The sequence below is a fragment of the Apteryx rowi genome, unplaced genomic scaffold, assembly GCF_003343035.1.
Source record: "Apteryx rowi isolate R43461 unplaced genomic scaffold, aptRow1 scaffold_117, whole genome shotgun sequence".
Taxonomy (NCBI): Eukaryota; Metazoa; Chordata; class Aves; order Apterygiformes; family Apterygidae; genus Apteryx; species Apteryx rowi.
This window is the reverse complement of record NW_020447386.1, coordinates 456922-473981: the sequence shown is the minus strand read 5'-3', so window position 1 is coordinate 473981 and position 17060 is coordinate 456922. Positions and strand designations below refer to the sequence as shown.

The following is a 17060-nucleotide window of genomic DNA, read 5'->3' as shown; positions in this document are numbered from 1 at the left end:
TGCTGCAGAACTCCAAGATAGCAAAATTAGGACATTATCAGATGTTACTAGAGTGAGAGCAACAGTGCTTGAGAGAGAAAAACAAGACACAGGGAGGATGACAGAGAGCTGTCCAYAGAAAAGGTCAAAAAATAAAGAACAGAGTCCATAAAAAATAGGGAGACAGAAATCCTTCAAAACAGAGAAGGACTAAACTGAATCTATTTTATTATATAATCATTTTCTTCCTCAAACTAGTGAGCTTCTGTGTCGACTGCAACTAAAACAAACTTACTGTAATGTCCCAACCTTACAAAGATGTCTAGTTATGAAGAAAGAGACCAAGCAACAGGAGCAGAAGCTACTTGCATACCAACACCATTCCAGAAACTTCAGGAGGACAACTACCCCCCTTGGCCCTTTGCTCTTGTACAAGGTGCCAACTCCATCAGGGGGCAGGGAAAGACAAAAGCAGTTTGCCAGAGCGGTTCATTCAGCCAGGCTGACAGCTTGAAAAACATACAATTCCTGGGGCTCTGCACAGCGCTTCAGCATAGGCAGAAATCAGGACTGACTGCTCATGGGTCTCATCTAGTGATGCTGGAGCTGATCCCTGCTCCCAGTTACACCAGCAAGATCTCTAAATAGCTCCCCCTTTCACATTTTGCTCAGTGTTTCCAGCCTTCATTGCCAATCAAGTGTTTCAACAAGTCAACTTCCTGAATTCTTTCTTTAAAAAAGAACAACCAACAACTCTCTAGTACAGAGGTGACRAATGCTTACCTCCCATCCCTGGAGCACGGAGACAGGTTTATTACCACGACAGCCTCCTCCAGCCCCTCTGAATTCAGAAGCTCAGTCTGCTCCTCCAGCTGCAAGCAGTACGCCAGTGACTGAAGCCAGACATGAGCAGACCCCAAGTGGACAACCTCCACCGGGTCCCAGAACGGATCACTGTCCTGGTTCACATGTGTGTCCTCACCTTCCCGAAAACGCTGGTAAAGCTCTTCCATTAGGAACTTCCTATTAATGAACTTGGCCTTTGACCATATCCACACCTATGGAAGCAGAGAAGTGATGAAATGAATTGGTCTAGTTTGTGCTATGTAACCTGCTGAAAAACTATATTTTCATTTTAACAGCCATTCCTAATATCCAACCTCCTTTTTGCCAAATGAAGACTATTACTTCTAGTCTTTCTTGTGGAGCTATGGAGAATCACCAATCATCTTCTCTTTGCAAGTCTTTAATGCACAGGAGGACTTGGTCACCTCTTTTCTAGAGCAAACAAAACTCAGTTCCTTCAGCCTTTCGTATTGACTGAAGTAATTTGCAGCTCTTAGAATTTCATATTTAAAACATATAATAAATTGTTCTTCTGACCAAGCTATCTCAAAGTTTATACAAACACTGAAGCATGGAAGAAAGGAAAGAGAAGATTTATTTTACAGACCAGAGTTCGGAGCATTCATTTACAATAAAGAAGTGTGTAGTCTGTGTGTAAAGAAGTGAAGTCTGTGCTCCAGTGAAAGATCATTTATCTGGCAGAGTGGAGATTTTAAGGATTTATTAAAACACAGTTAACCACCTTTCATGTTCATTTTCTCCCAGTCCAGTATTGCTTGTTAATATATTTCTTCTACATTAAAAAAAATCTCTTTCCTAGATCTTTTCTTGTTTACAGCTTCAATATAATTCATTCTTACAACCAGTAGCAGAGAAAATACCACTGAAAAATCTAAATAAATCATTAGGTTTACTTCTTAAGACTCCCTCTTATGTTTTTGGTTTCTCTGTTTTTAAAGAGCACACAACAGAAGCTTATCTATTATCAAGGCATTGTCCATGCCAATACTTGAACAACACAAGAGGAGCTGGAAATCTTTTAACAAAAAAATGGCATTGCATGTTGCAGCCGCAATGGTTTGAAAGACTAACGGACATCATTTGCGGCAAATACACTAGACCAAAATGAGGATAAAGTACATTATGAAATGTTTCTGTAAACTGACAATTTACAGTTACAATTTATAGTGTGTCTAAACCAGAACTATTAAATACCTGAAGTGAAAATGTAAAATTGCTTTTCTTTATCCAACAGTGGTTCTCCCAAAGATATGAAATAAACTGGTAACAGACAAGTAGTTGAAAAAGTCTTTCTTTTTGAAAGGGAGAAAGCAAATTCTCTCCTTCATTATTTAAAAGGCTAAGCTTTGCTGCTAAGCAGCCTGTGATCAACTGCAATTGAAGGAGGTTTCAATGACAGAGTGTTTTTAGCACTGATGAAACTGATCTAGTGCTATAGCAAGTCCAGGGAACCATCAATAAAATCTCAGCAAAAAAGGAGCCATAGTGTGAGGTTCTCTGACCATCACTCCCTGCGCTTAGACACCTTCTAAGGAGAATTTTATATCAAACCCTCCTGCATTAGTTCACCAGGAGCATCTGTTGCAAAATACAGGAACAGAAAGAGAAAATATCTCAGAGTGGCTAATGGTACACTGAAATGATGAGGCATATTCAGTTATTTTAGGCGCAGAAATAGCGTACCTCGAGGCACAAACCTTTTTTTCAGGAGAATGGCTACAGGCAGTATATGGAGTCTTTTTAAGAAGTGAACAGATACAGAATTGGGGAAGGGGGGTGGTACTTCTCGTATGGTGGCACATAAAAAAATGCATCAAAGAGAGTGGAAGGGCAAAAAAGGAGTGTGGTTTTGTTAGGACACATCACAGAGAGCAATTGCAAGGGTTCCACATGTGCACCTTGAGGACGAGTGTGTCACCTGCACCTTTCTTATTTTCTCTTACAACATCCTCCTAATACATGAGCTGATTCAGGTTCTGCCTTCTTACCTGATTAGTAGTTACATGTGTCACTTTTACTATTATTTCCTTTTGTAGGTCATATCCTCTGGAGTCTGATGCGGCTAGATTTTTCACCTTCAGTTCAAATGTGAGGTCCTATTAAGTTAAAAAGCTTCTCAAGCACATTAACAGCCAAGACACATTTTGCTGCATAAGTCACGAATATTTTAATTTAAAAGGAATACTTTTAGTACTGTTTATAGAAGAAATTCTCATAATAATCTTTCTGCAATGTCTAGAATTTGACACCCCCAGTATTTCAAATTTTGGAAATGCACCTAGAATGAGGCTTCCTTAACTTCCCTAACCGTCACTGTATTGACGTAGTACTCCGAGGGTTTGGGAATTCCAACTTTTATTTAGTATACAAAGAGGTCAGATGAATAGTCCCAAAGTCTTTAGACAAGCAGACAATACCTGGTTTTCACTTTCAGAAGGCTACTGATCTTATATTAACTGTGTTCTCACATTAATACAACACTGTTCTGCTCATTATAGACCACTGGGACATTTTTTTGCAAGGAAGTCAGCAAATTGATTCTTTACTCATCATCCATGCTCCTCATCCCATGTTTTCTGTACAGATGTGTATCCCCTCCTAGCTGCTGGCATTCAGATGGAAGAAATTTGCTTCTCCCTTTAACAAGGAGGTAGAAACCAGCAGAGAAGGCAACAGAATTTCTAGGTCTACGAATTGTTATGAATGAAGAAATACCCATATGGCAGGCATCTCTGAGGCTTTCCTGTTGTGCTACTGAATGCTGGAAATGGGACTGTCTGGACTTTTGGGATGAGCATGGCATTAAAAAAGTTGGTGAATGCATCACAGAACCTATTGAATGTAAGGGCCAATATATCCTTACTAGTCAGAGCATCGTAATTCCCTCATTTGAGGTGTGCTGGTCGCATGCCACCTACAGCTCCATCAAGATGCAGAGAGAAAGAAGAATCTTTATACTCTTCAGTTTATTTCCACTTTCCTTTAGAAAACCTCTCAGAATTTAGTTAATTTAAATGCTGGGAAATTATTATAGTCTCTCTAGATTTTCCATTGAAATAATCTCATTATTCTTATCTTATGAAACAACTGTGAAGAAGAATTCTCTCTTCTTGGACTTTTCATCCTTCCTCTAAAACACTTAGGCAGATATTGTTTGCATATTTATACAGAACAGCTGCCCTGACATGCTGCCTGCAATCTGTACTCCCAAATTCTGTTTACTGAATTTACCTAACACTCTTAAAAAGGAAGAGTTGCACAAAAGGGAAAGCGTTCACACTGCATTTCCTCTTCTCTGCCTGTCAGGGAGTGAGGAAGACTGGGAAAAGCAAAAGGAATGGAGCAACAGTAAGGGCAAGAGTACTGGGAAAAAGACTTTTACAGTTATTTTTATTCATGTTCAGAAACTTACTAACCAAGTTTAACCTGCAGAAGTTGGGGGAGAAGCATTACCTACCTTCTTCAGCTCCTCACTCATCTGATTTACTTCAGCCACCAGTGGCATGAGCTTGATATAATCATGGAATACAGCAAGGATGCTGGGATCTGCTCTGCTGTCCTTACTGCTGGCAGCACCTGTTAGGGTGCGTTAGAGGGTAAACCAAGGGAGAAACTGCAATCTAACTTTTGGGTAGTTTTAAGGAGTTCCTTTTGGACTGTCAAAATACAATTTAATACTTCTAGCCCATGCTACCTTCCTTCTACTAACCAACTTTAAAATAGCCACCTAGCCAACGTACATGACCACATCATTTCTACGACACACGCTGTGGGGGCATGAGCAGCGCAGAGCCGGGTGGTTGGTGCCCAACCTGCACACGTCACACAACACCCACAAGCAAGAGGAACAACAGCTATGTTGAAACACGTGCTTTGCTCACAACAACCTGTTTTAGCCTTTTTCAACACTGGATTGATTAGTTGCTCATATTAGAAAGTAACTGGACTTAATAGCTTCTGTCCTGCCCACTGCATGAAGAATTTCCCCCAAACTGCTACAGGATTCAGTTGACCTCAGAGTTTGCTACAGCACTGCCAGTGCTATTTAGAATAGAATTTCACTATTCAGTCATTAATTCTCTGGGGGGTTTTTTTGTTTGTTTGTTTTTTAAGGAATTCAGGTTCTGCAGACCAGTCCAGGTCGAAAAATGTGGACCTACATCTGGATTTTAAATACAAACAATTGGGTATATTTGGAGAACTGGCTCAGCCCGTTCTGAAGACCTACGGCATTTGGTTATGCAGTTGAGGACCAGTTACAAGCTTCCCCTGATTGGTGGTGTTAATGTGCAGATTTATTTTTTAGAGCATCACTAGCTTTTTTTTTTTTTTTTTTTTTTTTTTGAAAGATGGAGAATGTGTACCTGCGATATCATGATAGCTAGTTACACGGCAGCGCTCAGGCACATACTCACTGCATCCCTCACTGGAGGAGTGACGCCAGTGCTATCTGAGTTTTAGGCATCTAAGTCAAGTCTCAGAGGACCACCTGCATGCTCTCGTCCACCCCAGCAACTGCGGTAAAGATGCAAAGCCTCTAATCACAGGTGCTCAAATGCAACTCAGTCAAATGCCGAAAGTCAGGGGTGTGATTACGCTAATAGCTCTCCAATGGTGTATAATCACTGCACGTTTCTATAGAAATGGCGCAATTTAAAACATGAAATGTAAAAGCCATTTAGCAACTCAAAAATGCCTGGCAGATTAGTACATGATTAAAAAAGCAACACACACAAACCCAAACTCTTTAAGAATGATAAGCGTCTGAATGCAGAAGACCTACAGCAAATATTGTCAAGACCTTTGGACTGTTATATTCACAAACTAAACATTTCACTCTCTGGACTGAACAGGTTAAAATGGCTGGTACAAAAGTGAACTACAAAACCCTAATTTTAAGGAAAGCACTGGAGGGTAGCATTTCCCCAACATATAATGAAAAAATATAAACAGATGAAAAAATGAGAAGAAAAAAAGAAGCAAATTTTAGATGAGCAATGGGAATGTTTTGGATGACAGCAAAAATATGTATATCATTATATTTTGTACCACTATTACCTAATACGATCACATTAACAAAACTGATATAGATAGCTGCTAGAGGGACTGCGAAACAAAGGGAAAGCATATTTGAGCACACATCTGGCGATTCTGCTCACCAGAGACTTCTCTGGGAAAAAATATTCAGGCAGTAAAACATGCAGTGGCACACTGTACTGCCCATGTGTACTGCTCAGCATGCAGTCTCATGTGACCTTCTCATCTGGAGTGTGTATGTATTATTAAAAGTAACCTGATGTCATGTCTCAAATGTAGCTCGTAACTACTGCTCCCTTTTTTAAATAAAACAAGCAATTCTAATAGTAAAGGAAAACCAAGTGAAATCTTGGTAAGAATTTGGTCTCTTTGAAATAAAATCCAAAGCAATTTTCCAGAATCTCAGCTGTCAATCAGCTCATTCTGAGGCATAATGCAAACACACGTTTTACTGTTTGTGAACATAACACTATAAAAAACCCCATATATGTACCAGTTTTGAGAAAAGCCGTTGGTTTCATGAAACAACATGTAAATTCATTAAATAAGTTCCCCAAACTGAAACCTATTACCTCTATCTATAATATGTATTAGGTAGGCAAAATGCAATTTGTCGTGATTCATGGCTGCTTTCTCACAAGGCAATGCACAGCCTCCAGTCCACTGCAAGAAAGACATGCTAATCGCAAAGGGAAAACACAGCTTATGAGGTCACCTGCAAATGATCCAGGGTGTGATGAAACATCAGCCACGACTGAAGAATGTTACTCCATACACAAACAATAACGCTTACCAAGTTTATCTGTGCTAAAACCTTCTGCTGCTGCCAACTCTGACTGAAAGAAATCATAATCGTATCTGCTCAGGTCCTCATCTGTTCGTTCTGCAGGCAGCCCAACATACAGGAAAGCACTGTTTGATCCCAAAATAACACGATCCTGAAGGGTTAAACAAAGGATGCTGTTAAATTCATGCAGGTGACATGTCAAGTGTCAGAGAATAGCAAAGTACTTGCAAACTCTTCCTGAGTGGGTAAAATTGCAAAGAGAAGTGATTATGGAGTGAGCTTGRGAGATGGAGAGGACCTGTGTGCTCTCACGGGCAAGGAGAGAGTCAACCTAGGATAACAAAAGCCCACCACAGAGCAGCTGGAAGACTTAAAAATCACTGCTGCCATTAACAGGGCAACCAAAGTTAAGGGAAGCTGATCGCCACATCAGATTTGCACCATTTCTCAAGATGAAAAATCTGTTAAATACCAGAATACAAAAGCAGATGTACTGACCCAGAGTAATGATCCATCTATCCCAGTATCCCCTCTGTGACACTGGTCCTCAGAGACAGATTCCCAACGAGGCATATTTGTACCAGGCAAACTACAGAGCTGCTTCATTTCTAGAAAGCCTTCCTGGTGTCCAGAAATCTGTAGCCTGGGTATTTACTGAGCTGGAAGTGTATCTTTATACTCAATTGCCCTTAATAGATTTCTCTTCCATGAAAGAAGAGATGTCAACTCCCTTTACGAAGCATAGTAACTTATATTTTCCACCACTTCCTCTGGCTGATTAACTAGCCCTTTGTTTGTGACGAATATGGACTCCGATAAGATTCATTTGATGTCCTTTAATTCTGGTCTATCACATTCACAGTGTCACAGTGTCAAAGACTCACACACATTATTTTGGGCTGACCAGATAAAAATAGAACCAATTACCTAATACTCCTATAAGAGAGGCACGGAGTTTATCCACATCTGTATCAAAAATCATTCTGAGGCTGAGCAAATGTCTTGTCACTTGGCTGCGTATTTTTAACCAAGACAGGTACCGATTTAAAATACGTCCCCTTTTGAGATGGGACCCTGCCTAGGCTAGACCTGCAGTGTGGGCTCTGTCTGCCGAGTCTTCTGTCTTTTCCCAAAAGAGAGGCTGTCGGAAAAGAGCAGAAGAGCTTTTAAACTCAAACCTCAGGTTCCCCCGGACAGACACTTCCAGAGGGCTTTTCTGGTTAAGTGCAAGCGAGACAGATCTGCAGGAAGGGTTTGTAAAGGCAGTCGGCCCCGCGGGGCAGCTCCTTCCCTTGCGCCTTCCTCATGCTCCAGGGACTTTGGTGCTGCAGCAGGAGCTGCGTAACCCCCCTCCGGCCACCCTGGCTCAACCACACCAGGGTGTCTGCAGCTCCCGGCTCTGCTCCCCACCTCGCATCCACAGCGGGCGGGTGCGCGGCAGCTCCCCTGAAAGGGGCCATTTCGCTGCCCCCAGGGGCTTCCCCTGCCCCAGGCCCTGCCTGATGCTGCCGGGGCATCAAAATCCCATCCTCGCTCTGACGGGTCATCCTTATTCGATGCACAATTACCTGTGTTTTCCCTGAAACACCATGCGTTCAGCAAGACACCTGCCTTTTTAAGGCTATGTGCATAGCCCCCTCTACTAGATTATGCTGTTTCTTGAAAGTTTCAAGATTTTTATATAAAATTTACCTTCCCCACATATAAGATCCTGCCTCAGGACATGGTGAGCAGGAATCATTCTGATTTTGTTTTATCCTTGGATTTTTTTGTTTTCTGAATTTTTGTTTCCGACTTTGTCTTTATGCCCCAAGAAAACACTCACCAAATGCTGTAGCTTTGTTTTCCCAGTGATGAGCACACCATTCACAAAGGCTTTGCACTTATCTCCTGGTGTTAAGGTAACTTTGCCATCAGCATTTGTAAATGTAGCATGTTTGTCCAAAATGCTGAAAGACATAAATTTTCTTGTGATTCACTTTTTTTTTTAATTGGAAAATCATCACAGAAAATGATATCATAATTTGGAAGATAATAAATTTAGGTTGTCATTTCAATTCACATTTTTTACCATTACAGAAATGGCAATTTCTAGAAACACAAGAAACTCGTCAATTATCCTTTCTAGCTTGTCCCTTACCAGCCATCATAAAAAGTTCAAAATAACCATAACCCATGCTTATACAGTGTAGTAAAATTCCTTGAACTAANAAAAAAAAAAAGTCCAAACAACAAGCGAATCACTAACGTAGGTGTCTAGTTTTCCTTAAATTAACGTACTTACCCTAAACCTCTTAGGATTATTGCATTTGAGGTAGATTGACCAACATCACAAGAACCTAGAAAAGAATGAAGATTCCAGTATAGATTACATGTGCTTTAAACAACAACAGGTATGTGATGATTAAGGTATTGCTTTCAGTTTCACCTTTTCTCTTTTGCAGCAATTTGAAGAGCTTTGCTTAGCACAAACCTTTCATATTAGTGCTACAATTAAAAAAAGACAGTATACTAAATTATTGTATCTTTAGAGACAAGGCCCTGGATCCTGAAGTACATAAAGGGTTTGCTTTATGCAACTGCTGGTACTGCACACAAAAATATTTACAGAGGCATCTGGAAACCCCTAGAAATCCATGTGATCCATTATTGTCAAACAGATGGCAGAAAAAAAATCCAGTGCAAATCTCCCCTGTACAACAACGTATCAGATCTACAAATATCTGATCCCATTTCTGTTAACTGCAGCTCTAGTCAGCTTGCAAAATGAAAGTTCACATTGTCAAATCTTTAGTTTTCTGGGGAAGAAGTGACTTTGACATCTAGTAGACCTGGATATTTCTTATCACTTATTTTCCTATCGTCTCTTAACATCTTTTGCAGTAGAAATAATTCTCAAAGTACAATTCTCCAGACCGCTCTGATCTCAAACAAAAGGAGCACAAGTTTATGGAGAGAAAAAGTAGGCAAGAGCTTAAGGAAAAACAAGATAATCATGACTAAAATGTCTAAGCAGTGTAGTACTACAGCATCACTGTTACGTCAATGTTAAGACAAAGAAAGTAGTATTCATATGTTGTATTCAGGACTTAAAAAAAAATAAAAAAAATTACCATTCTGAATGAAGTGCTTGAGAACCCATGAAAGCTGGGGGTCTTCATTGATATTCAAGAGATAAGGGAATGTTTCCATCATCCGTCTCTCCTGAGTGAGAATTCAGAAATAAGTTATTTTAGCAGGATACATTCGAAAGCCTGAAGTAACAGCTAATAACATACATAGAGGTCTGTCTTTCTACAAGGAAAATCATCACCATAAAACAGCTTGTAAAAGAACAACCTCAAAAAAATCTAAATGCCAAACACTCAACAAGTGATTGCATTTTGATACATATACGCAGTCTCCAATTCCTGAAACACATTCTGGTTTATTAGAAATGCATAGGAACTCTGACCATGAAATGAAAAAAATTCAGTGAAAAAAGGCTTGGTTTAATGTTTCAGTTACAATTACAGCTCACACAACTTGGATGGTGTTAGCCCCGCCMCCCCCTTCACCTTTAGTGAGATTAATAAAATGCATGTGTTCAATTTTGCGTGTGAAGCTCATTAAGTCTTGGAAGCTTTGTGGTCTTTCATTGGTTCAGTTTTATTCCATGAAACAAAATATTAAAACAAAACAAAAGAATTACTTTGCAACTATCCCCAGACCTGCTTTCTGCAAAACGACCTGCATACGCTATTATAATGAATCATTTGTGCTACAGCAAAAATCAGCAACTTTGTCAGGACTGGGATCCCAGAGAACGAGGCACAGTACAAGTACTCAGAGACCTCGCTCCACACAGCTAAGTCTACAACAAAGTACAACATGGAAGAATAACAACACATGGGGCAGAAGTGACTAGAGAAAGCAGGAAACACTTCCTCAAACAGGCTTTATTTATGCAAGCTACCTATGCACAGAGGTAAGTGCTTCTGAATATGCAAGTCCACTATTAGTATAAAACAAATATGATGGTTGCAAACTTGGCATCTACTTGGCTGTTATCATTTGGCAGTTACCCATGTGCAATGCAGTGGAAATGATTCTTGAAGAGAAACTGGAAGGAGAACAGCATATGGCCTTTCAGTGAAGGTGTACATTGCATGAATTATTAATCAAGCCACCATCAGATGCCCTCTTTTCCACAGTAACCTACCATTCACCCCATGGCACATACGTATATCAGCCTTCTGCTGAAATACTTCAGTGTGGCTAATTAGTACATATTAACATTGACTGCTTTCAGAAACACCTTCAAAATTAAAAGCAATATTATTTTTAAAAATGGTCAAAGAATATTTGTCCACCCCAAGTTCCAGGGTGTTTATCTCATGACTGATTTAAAAGTGAAAATCTTTGGATCTCTCTGTCAAGGACTTGGAAATGACACAAGTCAGAGCTGCCTTGACAGCTTGGTATATTCACTAGCATGTTTTATTTCAATAATAATTCTTTATAAAATATAACCACAAAATAAAAATCAAGAAACTATAATGTACTTTGGTGGTAGAAGTAGACAGAAGATTCTGTTATATAAACTCATGAAATATTTAATATTATACTGCAGACCCTTAATACAATACAATACAGGGCTGTATTATTGCAGGTTTACTTAAGCTTAACAGCCCCTGGAGAGTCTTGTCAGGGCATTGCTGGCAGCAAAGTACGTTAGTGATGAATCTTAAAGACAACAAGAAGGGCCATTGTCATTAAAAGACCACAGATTAAAGCATCTGCAATTGGTCAGCAGCTTGCAGTGTGCATTCCTGGATCGCTCACCTGAGCAAGCGCAGTGTACTGCTGCTCCCACTCCCCCCGGGTTTCCTCCAGCCGAGACTCCCATGCCACCTGAATGTTCTGAATCTGACGCTCATTTTCAGCCAGCAAATACCGCAGCTCTTCTGAACAGAGAGAGATCTTTAACCAAGGTATGTACGTGTAAAATAGCAAAACCCCTGTAAGAGACAAGGACTGCCAGCAAGGGGGACCATGTGCTGGTAGATGTCCTGGCTGATGTCCTGGCCTCTTGCATAAACCAACCTTGCCTCTGAATAGCTATTTGTTGCTGTAGTCACCATCCAGAACTAAAAATGAAAGCTGCCATCTTCTTTGTCTTCCTCTAACCAGAAGGTGATCACTGTAAAATACTCTGCCCCCCAAGTGTGCTCAGGAACCAACTCAAGTGAATTCTCTTTAAAGGAGTTTGTAAACTGCTAACCAATTGCAAATGCTCCCATCTCTTCCTTCAGCTCTGATGTTTGTCCACTCTTGTCTTTCTATAAATACTATTCACTCCTCTCTGCCTGCAGTGTCCTTACTTAGACTTTTGGGGGACTTTCAGTTTGAGCAAACCAAAGACACTTGATAAAGGATCTGACTTTGAGCAATTGGATGTGCCCACATCCATGCTAGTACTCAAAAGCAAAGTTAACTTTTTTTTTTAATTTTTTTTTTTAATCTGTTTTGATAACGTCTGAATAACTTTAAAAAATCCCAAACCACAGATTATCAAGTGCTACTCCTGTATCTACAGGCAGAAACACAGCAACACTGTTAGGCTCGCTAAATAAACAGCATGTGAGCTAGCAGGCGGGGAGCCTGTTGGTAAGGAAAGAACATCCGCTCATCTGGGACAAGGTTCCCAGTTTTCTTGGTTCTTACATGCCTCATTGCAGGAGCAGATGGAGTCCTAATCCAGATAAGGGTGGTGTGGCACAACTGCAAGTGTGCTCTTGCACATTTATCAGACTGAGCAGGGTTAATACAGGTCTCCAACACTCTACATCCACATGAACTTGTGATTTTGAAATACTTGAAACTGGCACACTGTGCTTGATATTTTGTAAGACTCCTTGATTACCTCTGATAAAAGGTGCTATAATAAAGAAAAATGTAAGTGGAAATTTTATGTGCAAATGCATATTGCCAAACACAATTGGGATAACCACTAGGCTTACTTCAGAGATCTTTCAAAATGTTCTCTACCATCCATTTTGTAAAAAATTCACTTGTGGACACACTTTGGCTGCATTTTTTCCATACTTCTTCAGTGTTACAGACTACCAAAAGACCTCCCAATAATGTTTTGGGAACTCAGGATCTACTTGTTATTTGTAGCTATATTTATGCTGAAATACATACGTGTTTCATCAGCTACTAACGTCCCCATGTTCCCGAGCCCAGCCAGTCTGGACAATAGCTTGTTATTTTCAGCCTTCAGTTCTCTTATAAGCTTCTCAGTGGGACTTGTATTTACCACTGCTTTGTTCCTGATCTTTTTTGTCCTTTTAAATATGAAAATATACAAGAAAACAAACAAACAAAAAAGACACTGTTACACAGACAATCCTAGCACAGGACAAGATTTCCTGTCAAACATGATTTTTTTTTCTTCTTTAATTCTTTTTCCTCTTTAGAAATATTCCATGGAGCTCTGAAACTTAACAAGTGAAAAAAAATCTCACTGCCACTTTGCTCCTAAGCTGAAAGCATCTAATGTCCTCTCTTGGTGCTGCTAACAGGAATCACAGCCTAGTTTGTTTTTGCCCCTGCCATCCCAAGAAAATCCTTCTCTTCTCCAGCTAACCCTGACTCACAGCAGTGTAGCCACAGCTGTTGTACCTCTAGTGTGGTGGGCAATGTGGGACTGATATTTAAAAAAAGGATCTCCCCTGCCCAAGAATATGCATACCCCAAGTATGCTGAGAAATGCACTGCAGAGACAACTCAAGCTGCCTCTGCATGGAGCTGGCTCAGATTTGTAGAGTTTATTAGTCCAAGTTCACTAGCATGTAAAGGCAGTTCAGCTGTTTCCAGAACTGAACTGGTGCTGGAAACATTAAATCTTCACTGGTGCCTCTCTGCTCCTGCGGTCTGCTAACCACCAGGCTGCCGTGTTCACAACATCACTAAGCTGCAATCCACTTCTGGATAATGGACATGGATAACTGTCTGACTTCTTTTTAACTGGACCCAGCCTAAGAATATATTAATGCTGGATTCACGGTGAAAGCATGACTGAAAGGACTGCCAAGAGGCCAATTTTCAGTCCTTAGTCCAAGAAAGGGAAAGAAGAGAACAAAAGACAGGAGAGAGGGCAACTTCTAGCTCAGAAACCAATAGACTGAAAAAGGAGCAAGCAAGTTGATCCTGAGCAAGGAATAGCTCTTTGTAGCACTGTTACTGTGATCAGCAAGCAGAGACAACAAACTCCTTGGAGCAGGGATCATCTGCATTTTCTACATTTCAACAGTGTCTAGTGCATGGGACCCCAATCTCTGGCTTAGTTTTAGAGGCGCTGCATTACTAGCAGAGAAAGAGAAAGAAAGAAGCTGAATTAAGACACGCATAAAAGGACCAAAATTCTCAGGAAAGAGTTACCTTTGTCATACAATTTAGTTGTAAAAACACATGCCGTTGGTAAGAATAAAGAATAAGCTCTTACTATGCTGTTTTTGCCTATTCACACATTCACTCTTTCTTCATTCTGAGCTGTTAATCATTTAGAGTTGGTATCTTTTGTTATTTTGCCCAGCATCTGACTGCAATTTGCACAAATGTCAGAGAGAAAAAATTATAAAAGTATACCTCTCAGCATATCGTAAGGTTGACAAAGTTTCTTCATAACAGATGTCTGCTGGACTTACAGCTGCAATCTGTAAACACATAAAAAGCGTTAACTAACATCAGATTTTGAAAGAGTTTTTAAAAAATGGACTAACATGGGAAAACATACTGCTAAGTCTTTAAACATAAAAGGACAGCCCTAGTGTTCTAGACAGCTAGCTATAAATAAACTAACTCTTTCAACACTTTTGCAAGAAATGAGAAAGAAAGATGAAATGATACAGATGGTTTGTGCAAAAATTAATAATGGAGAGGCTAGAATCCTGGTAACTGGCTTATCTTAGCAATCAACTCCAAAAAAACTCTCAAAAACACTTTGATGGTACTTGTACAAGTAACAGCTGCAGAATTTGGCCTTAAATTTGTTCAAAGCATTGCTGATGAATTAAGAAAGTTTGTATTTGAAGAAACTCAGGTAAGCTGTTTTAAGACTATTAACATTTTAAGTCAACATTGTCACACAGGCATGTTTTCTTTTCATATTTTTCCACTTTTCATTTAATGGCACTTTCTTTAAAAAATGCCTCTTCAAAGATGCTGGAGCGTATAGCTAATCCACCCGGGACAAAGAAAAGAGTCTATGACAGTTTCGTCTTACTAAGGAATGCAACACCTGGTTGACAGCACAAACAATCATAGAAACTAGAAGAAAATAGTTATTTCATTATATAGACTAGTTTTATGTAAAGAACATGCTTTTTGTACAAAACAGGTTGCTATGAGATTTATAGCTAAATGTTTAAGAATTTGCAGAGTACTCTTTCCAAAGAAATGATTTTTATACCTCTCTACAGCAGAAATAGATAGATTTTGTGCCAGATGCATCTGTATTCCAAAAAAGAAGCACTGGCCTTTTGAGTAATGTATCTGTTTTATTAGCGACAAGAAATTTTCCACAAGATAATAGCAGCAGAGCAGCCTCCAGAGTTGTCCATGTTTTACTGTTACGGAGCTCTGGGCAGTCCATTTTGACTAGCAGAAAAGCTCCCACCTTTATGCTACATAGAAAACAATCTTAACTTTTAAATTACACTTATTTTCACTGATGTTAGAACCATGAGATTCTATTTCAACACATAAGTTGAGTAATAATTATAAGAATCAATTTACCATGATTGTCCTGCTGTTTCCACCCAGAGCAGATTGCAGGAGTTTAGTGAGAACTGAGTCTCTGTATGGRATATGCAATACTTTTTTTCCAGTAGCTACCTCAGCCAGAGCACTAAAGAAGAAAAAAAGGGTTTAGTGAAAAGAGGTAAACAATGTAAGTATAATTATCAGGAACAAATTTAGAGAGAGGAAAAAAAAAAAAAGTCATATGTTCACAAACCACTACCAGATGAAGTACTTCAGTGTATTCATTATGAGAACAAAAAATCTCCTTCCTACAACACCTAAACAATTTACTGTCAAGATTTAAAAAAACTGAAAGAACTGTTTAGAATGGCTCAGTTCAAGTTTCAGAAAAGCCTAGATTTGTCAGATATACCGAGTAACAACCCTGTAAAGCTGCCCAACCTATTGATACTTTAAAAAAGGAACAGGCAGTCCAAATAGTCATAGGGTAAGAAGCCATGGGGRAAAAAAAAAAAAAATCAATATTCTATGTTTCCATGTGCCTATGTACATCTCAGGCATGCAGTGAAGCTTTATTCATTAAGTAATTTTATTAACCACAGAACAAGGAAGATCTGAATGCAGGGAAAAATGTTTTTTTTATTCACAGAAACTTTGCTTCTTACTTTACAGAAAGGGATCTTTAGAAAATACCTGATGACATTTCCTAATGTGGTTAAACTTAGATTTACACGGGTTCCTTCCTTCAATCTGTCTTTTTCAGATCCTGAGGATTTTTGCCTTTCACTTCCTGCCAAGTCCACCAGATTTATAACTGACTGTTTAGTGATTGCTTCACCTAGAAAAATCTGTAAAATATGGTATCAACATAAAGAAAGATTATCAGATCAATAGTTCTGATATTAATTAAGATATAGAGAAAATGATAATCTCTGCAGAAACTCAGAGGAAATATGTTGCAATATATACTGGTATTAGAACATTTTATATATGAATAATTGTTTTAAATATGAGGACTGCTAAGGTGTGCCTAAAAATGGGTGAACTTCTGTCTCTCTGAATTAAGCAAAACACTCCAGAAGACTAAAGAACAGGGAGTGAATTTAACCTGAGATATGAAGCTGTATCTTCATACTGAAGGACCTGAATGAGCAAGGAAGACGAGCATCACCTGTTCTTGACACAGGTGGTGGAGAAGCCAACAAGGAGAGGTGTGCTGCTGGACCTCATACTAACAAACAAAGAAGGACTGGTGGAAGATGTGAAGGTCGGGGGCAGCCTWGGCTGCAGTGACCAYGAGAYGGTGGAGTTCAGGATCCTGCGAGGAGGCAGCAGGGCACTAAGTAGGATCGCAACCCTAGACTTCAGGAGAGCAAACTTTGGCCTCTTCAGGGACATACTTGGAGGAATCCCATAGGTTACGGCCCTAGAAAGAAGAGGGGTCCAAGAGAGCTGGTTAATATTCAAGCATCACCTCCTCCAAGCTCAAGATCAGTGCATCCCTATGAGTAGGAAGTCAAGCAAAGGAGGTAGGAGACCTGCGTGGATGAGCAAGGAGCTCCTGGCAAAACTCAGCCAGAAGAAGGAAGTCTACAGAAAGTGGAAAGGGGGACAGGCCACTTGGGAGGATTATAGAAACATT

At 39.7% G+C, this 17060-nt stretch overlaps 1 protein-coding gene across 1 annotated transcript in view; it reads right to left on the bottom strand.

Annotated features, from left to right (window-relative positions):
* LOC112974049 (kinesin-like protein KIF28P) overlaps window positions 1-17060 on the bottom strand; it is a 36564-nt gene that overhangs the window by 7080 nt on the left and 12424 nt on the right. The window contains exons 6-17 of the mRNA XM_026082599.1: window positions 16112-16266; window positions 15452-15563; window positions 14303-14370; window positions 12857-12999; window positions 11495-11616; window positions 9784-9874; window positions 8955-9009; window positions 8496-8619; window positions 6677-6821; window positions 4304-4422; window positions 2835-2942; window positions 763-1037 (exon numbers count right to left, since the gene is read on the bottom strand). Of these exons, the coding sequence (XP_025938384.1) occupies window positions 763-1037; window positions 2835-2942; window positions 4304-4422; window positions 6677-6821; window positions 8496-8619; window positions 8955-9009; window positions 9784-9874; window positions 11495-11616; window positions 12857-12999; window positions 14303-14370; window positions 15452-15563; window positions 16112-16266 (1517 nt within the window). The remainder of the gene's footprint in view (window positions 1-762; window positions 1038-2834; window positions 2943-4303; window positions 4423-6676; window positions 6822-8495; window positions 8620-8954; window positions 9010-9783; window positions 9875-11494; window positions 11617-12856; window positions 13000-14302; window positions 14371-15451; window positions 15564-16111; window positions 16267-17060) is intronic.